The 5,929-nt window shown below is 55.5% G+C and overlaps 1 protein-coding gene across 1 annotated transcript in view; it reads left to right on the forward strand.

The window, feature by feature from the left end:
• Nucleotides 1-2,599: 2,599 nt before the first annotated feature.
• CD276 (CD276 molecule) overlaps nucleotides 2,600-5,929 on the forward strand; it is a 7,168-nt gene continuing 3,838 nt past the window's right edge. Inside the window, exons 1-3 of the mRNA XM_009075284.1 lie at nucleotides 2,600-2,648; nucleotides 4,037-4,387; nucleotides 4,752-5,048. Coding sequence (XP_009073532.1) covers nucleotides 2,600-2,648; nucleotides 4,037-4,387; nucleotides 4,752-5,048 — 697 coding nt within the window. The remainder of the gene's footprint in view (nucleotides 2,649-4,036; nucleotides 4,388-4,751; nucleotides 5,049-5,929) is intronic.

Below are 5,929 nucleotides of genomic sequence, written 5' to 3' on the forward strand. Positions count from 1 at the left end.
GCTTAGAAATCCGCCCGATTTTAAAGGCCCTGTTTAATAGATAGAGCTGAGCTCATCCCACACGTGGGACAAAATCCCGAGAGGAAGGGGTTGTTCCTCTTCTCCCCAGGCTGAGCCAAGGGATAACCCACCCCCTCCTTCCTACCGGCAAGTAGCACCCCGAATCCTCATCCCTTCCTCATGCTAGGTATCGCTCCGAATCTGTGTCCCTTTTTATCACCAAGTATCACCCCGAATCCTCATCCCTTCCTCCTGCCAAGTATCACCCCAAATCCTTGTCCCATGCTCCCACCAGGTACCAACCCCAGTCCCCTCCCCTTCCAGATGCCAAATATCACCCCAAATCCTTATCCCATCCTCCCGCCAGGTATCACCCCAAATCCTTGTCCCATTTTTCTGCCAAGTATCACCCCCAAATCCTCATCCCTCCCACCAAGTATTGTACCTGGAATCCTTGTCCCTTTGTAACCCCAAACATCATGCTCTGAATCCCCACCTGGAATTTGGGGGTGGCACCCTATTTTTCCACACCCCCCTTTGCTGAGCCCCTCATCCCCACAGGATCCCAACTGAGGAGCTGCTGCTGCACACCCAGAAGTTAGTCAAGGACTAAAAGAAGTCCAGAACAGAGCCAGGTTTGTGGCTGGCACAAACCCTGGGCAGGAGCAAAGTGGGGGCTCAGCCCAGGCACCCCCAAAATTTGGGATTGAGCCAGACTGGGGGGATGACGACTTCTCCCTGGATCCTTAGATGTTTGCTTTGCAGCTCAGGGAAATAATTTGGCTGGGGGATGACCTGGGCGTTATAAAAAAGCTGCATGATAGTAAAGAGTAAATGAGGAATGGGCTGGTATGATTGCTGGCAGGCTTTAATTATTCCTTGGGTTTCTGGAGGGTTCAGCCATCCTGGCTTGCCATGCACGAGGGCATCCCTCTTCCAAGGGGTGTGTTTGTGGGGTTCCTTATATCCTGACTTGCTACAGAAGCTCAGGTCTGGGGCAGAGCCCTCAGGTCATACCACAGGGATGGGGAAACTGAGTCACAGAAAGGTGAGGCTCCCTGCTGCAGACCTGGGGCAGAGCCCTCAGGTCACACCACAGGGATGGGGAAACTGAATGACAGAAAGGTGAGGCTCCCTGCTGCAGAGAGGGAGGACTGGGAACATGGGTGTCCTCTTCCCATGACACTGCTGACATGGTCTGGCAGGACTTGTAGGTCACAAAACATGTGAAATACAATTTAGGATCACCAGGAAAAGGAAAGAACTCCAAGGGAGATGAGTCACGGTTTCCCTCGCCTGGGCAGCTGAGTGGTGCCCCATCACCCTCTCCCACCGTGGCTCCCTCCCTTCCCTGCTGCCTGGGATTTGGCACGAGGTTGGCTCCAGACTTGTCCACTTGGGAAAAGGCATGAGTCAGAGATATGGTTTAAGAAAAAAGCTGGATAGTTTTGTTTTGGCCAAAGGAGCCTTGTGCTTGGGAAGGGAAGGAGTAGGGATGCTCTCTCAAGAGCTCTTGGGTAAAACTATGCCTCCTGTGCCTCAGTTTCCCCCTGTGCCTCAGTTTCCCCCTATTCTTAGTGCCTCTTTCCTCCTGTGCCTCAGTTTCCCCCTGTGGGAGCTGAGCTGAGCAGAGCTTCAGGGCTTGATTAAAGGGGTTTTAAGGAATAAGGCACTGATGGCTGAAGCTGTTCCTGCTGCAGCCCAGGAAACGCGTGCCAGGACACTGATTGATTACAAATTTGGCTGTGTCGATGCTAACAGCTCCGGGCAGAGCAGGAGGGCTCTGGGATGTGCTGGGACAGGGATGGGACACGGCAGTGGTGCTGCTGGCTGCGCTGTCTGGGGCTCGTGTCTGCTGCGAGGGAGGAACGTGGGTCACGAGCTCCTGGCAGGGCTGGGGAGGGATGCTCGGGAATCCGGCCAGGGTAGACAGTGGTGCCGGGCAGCTTGCCCTCACCTCTCCCCACATCCAGCTCTGAGGCTCTGTGGTTTAATTCCAAATTTTTCGAGACAACATCATGCTAGAGACTCTCCTGTCACGAATGGATGAACCTTGCAGCCCTCGAGCTTCTGGCAGAGCCAGGAATCTGCAAACCTCTTCCGTTTAGTTTTTAGCAATTTTGGACACTGGGAGTGAGTTGCTTCCTTTTGGAGGATAGGGATGTAACAGTCCAACGCTGCAGGGAAGAGCTGGGAAGGAGAGAAACAAAAGGGGAGGAGAAGCAGTGAGGAAGGGAAGAGGCTCACGTGGCTTCCCCAGGGCACTGGCCAACGCCTTCAGCACTGGAGCTGCCTCTGGCTCCATCAGCTCCCCCGTGCAGGGGATTCAGCAGTCCCTTGGCTGGTGCCAAACTAGAGGTGAACCCCCTCCCATGTTTTATGACAGGGTGGGTGCTCCATGGGGATGGCTGGCATGGCATCCCCTGCCTGATCTCCTCCCCTCTCTTGCTTTTTGCCCCTGCTTCCCAGCACTACCTCAGTGTTTCCTTCTGTTTTTCCTCAGCTCAGGGCACTTGTTCCGAAGGAGAAGACTCCCTGTGAGGACACCCACGGCTGTGTTTGCTTCTGCTTTCTTATCCAGACTTTGCTCATGCCAAGGATGCCCTGCCCACTGCTTGTCCTGGGAGCGCTGGCGCTCAGCCTGGCAGGTGAGTAGGGTTGGGGGGGTCTGTGTTTCACTACCCCAAAGGAGATGTCCTCAGTGCCACGTTCATCCCAATAAATCTGCCTTAGACCTGTGGTTCCTGGTGACAGTGCCCACAAGGTGTTTCTCCTCGTTTCATGGTCCTCTGGCTGCCCAGTGCATCGCCCTGTGGGTGCAGCTCGTATCAGGGAGCACCAGCTCCCACGTGCTACAGCTGAATGGCAAAGCCAAGGGAGGACTAAATCCTGAAGGTTTTGGCTTAACTCGAAGAGGCATCAGGACTGGATCCTTTTGGATTCTGCAGGCAGCAGCAGTCCCAGCCAGGCTGGGTAGTGTTTCTAAAACCTGCTGGCATTTATTATTAGCCAGAGGGAGATGTGACACTCTTGAGTCTGCCTTGAGCCAGGCAGGCTGCCTGCACACTCCTCTCCCGCCTGTCTGCCCGTCTGCAGCCCCTGGCAGGGCTCCTCCGGCCTGGCTGCTTCCCACAGCTACTCACCTCTCCACACTCCTCATCCTCCCCACAGCTACTCATCTTCCCTGCAGCTCTGCTCCTCATCCTCCCTGCAGCTCCTCATCCTTCCCGCTCCTCCCTGCAGCTCCTCATCCTCCCTCCTCAAACTCTTGCTTACAGTGTAATGTCTTGTTGCTGCCCTTGTCCGCCAGGAGGTATTTGCTGTGGGTAAGGGCTTTGCTGTGCCCTGCAGCAGTACTGTGGTTGGATTATAAAGCCAATCCTTGGTCTGAGGTGAGATTTTTCCCCTTTTCCTCCCTGTTTTGGGGCTGGGGGGCATTTGTGCCCTTGGTCTGCTTTGGGGGATGTTGGTGCCAGTGGACCAGCTCTGAGCATGGAGGGTCTGACAGCCCTAGCATGGTTGGCATTGCTCCCTGATGCAACGGCAGGGCTGGCATTTTGCCATGGCACTAGGACATGGTTGGCATCATGCCGTGGCACTGGGATGAGGTTGGCATCATGCCATGGCACACTGGTTGGCATCATGCTGGAGCACTGGTGCCATCTAGCGCTTGCCAGCCTGGCCAGAGCTGGCTCACCCTGGGGACAGGGGACTGTGTCCCCTCACTGTCACGGACTGACCTCCTCTTCCCATGGGGATGAACCTGGCTGTGTGTCCCAGAGGCGTGCAGGTTTGGCTGCCCATGGCTGTGGTGGCAGCTGAAGGCAGTGGTGCCCCTGGTTTGGTGCTGGATGTGGAACTGCCTCCTTTCTGGCAGGGTAGGCTTGGCTGGGGATGGTCTTGAGATGCCACCTGCTCACAGGTTCCTCCCATAAGCATCCCTCCACTTGCTTAAATGTTATCCAGATGGAAAATTAAGGAGGTGCTTTGGCAGGTCTCACCACCACATGCTTTTGCCCTTGCCTTCCTCCCACAGGTGCCATGGAGATCCAGGTCCCGGATGAGCCTGTGGTGGCCCTTTTTGGCCAAGATGCCACCCTGCATTGCTCTTTCTCCCCTGAGGCCAACTTCAGCCTTGAAGACCTGAGCCTCATCTGGCAGCTGACAGACACCAAGCGCTTAGTCCACAGATTCTCCGGTGGCCGGGACCAGCTGGAAGACCAGGGTGGGGTCTACACCAACCGTACATCCCTCTTCTATGACCAGCTGCCCCGGGGCAATGTCTCACTGCTCCTGCGACGCGTGTTGATCTCGGACGAGGGCAGCTTCACCTGCTTCGTCCGGGTCCGGGACTACAACAGCGCAGCTGTGACATTGCAGGTGGCAGGTGAGGGAGGAAGAGTTGGGGTGTCCCTATGTGTCTCCTTAATGAGAAGGGTTCTCCATCATGCTTTGTGGAGCCTCTTTCTCCACCCTTGAATTCAGGTCTCTGTTAGAGACCAACCAGCTGCATCTCCCCGAAACTTTGCTGAGGAGTGCAGTCCCTTCCCTGTGGTGATGGAGAGGCTCCCAGTTGAGAGGCCACCTGGAAGCATAACCATAAATGAACCAAAGCTGGGGAGGCTTCAGCTGGTTGGTCTTGTCACCTGGAAGAGTCTGTTCTGGGGCGTTGCCAACCTCACTGGGTTGCTTCAGGTCCTGATCCTTTGGTTGTCTCCATTGCATTATGCCAACTGTTCTTTCTCTTGCAGCACCCTACTCCAAGCCCAGTGTGAACCTGGAACCCAGCAAGGACTTGAAGCCAGGAGACCTGGCAGTCGTGACTTGCCACGCTTCCCGCGGCTACCCCGAGGCCAACGTCCTCTGGCAGGACAGCCAGGGCAACAACATCACAGAGAACATCACCACGTCCCAGGTGGCCAACGAGGAAGGTCTCTTTGATGTGCACAGTGTCCTTCAGGTGCTGGTGGAGCCCAGCATCACCTACTCCTGCCTGGTGCAAAACTTGGTGCTGCAGCAGCATGCCCATGCGTCTGTCACCATCACGGGTGAGCCAGAGAGGGCCAAACCGGGGGGAGGGAGGGGTGGGCTCTGGCTGAAGATGACATTGGTGGCACTGGGATCCCTACTGTGACCCAAAGCCACCCTAGCAGTTTGTACCCCATATCTCTGCTCTGCCTCTCTCGCCCCATGGACCTACGAGGGTGACTTGGGGCTGTGCTATCCTCCTGTCACCCCACACCAGCATCCCAGTTAGAACCAGTGTCCTTATTTCTTTGTTTCCAGCTTTGCTCCTTGCCCTATCCCAGTCCAAACCACCAGCACAGGGCATGGCAGGTGTCTTCTCCTTAGCCTGTGGTTATAGGATGCTCTCAATTTGGGGATCTCCATCCCAGCTGCACCAAGCCTCCTGCAGGAATACAAGCTGAGGAATCCATCAAGCATGTTCAGCCTTGCTGCTTTGCTCCGAGCTCCTCCCACTGCCCTCCTGAAGCTCTTTATAGCCTCGTGCCCTCCCCAGTAGCATTGATTAGTGTTTAATTACCCTTGTCATGGCATTTGCTGGGTTGTGGAGATGCTCCCCTGGTGGAGCATAAACTTTTTAGCTGGAGGCACCAGACCTGCAGGAGCACTTTGCATGGATGCTGCTGGCTGGGGACAGAGGGGTGGCTTTTGGATGGGCTCCGGAGCAAATGCTCAGCCTTGGGGTGACGTCCATGGAGGGACAGGGTTTGGGGCAAGACTTTATTTGAAGAAGGAGCAGTATTTTGGAGAAAAAAATCAGATTCCCAGTACTGTGGGTGATATTCTGGGAATGGCTTCCTACTGTCAGAGGGCAGGGGTAGGTGGGGTATTAGGAAGAAATTCTTCCCTGTGGGGGTGCTGAGGCACTGGCACAGGTTGTCCAGAGAAGCTGTGGCTGCCCCAT

The sequence above is a fragment of the Acanthisitta chloris genome, unplaced genomic scaffold (assembly GCF_000695815.1).
Source record: "Acanthisitta chloris isolate BGI_N310 unplaced genomic scaffold, ASM69581v1 scaffold10515, whole genome shotgun sequence".
Taxonomy (NCBI): Eukaryota; Metazoa; Chordata; class Aves; order Passeriformes; family Acanthisittidae; genus Acanthisitta; species Acanthisitta chloris.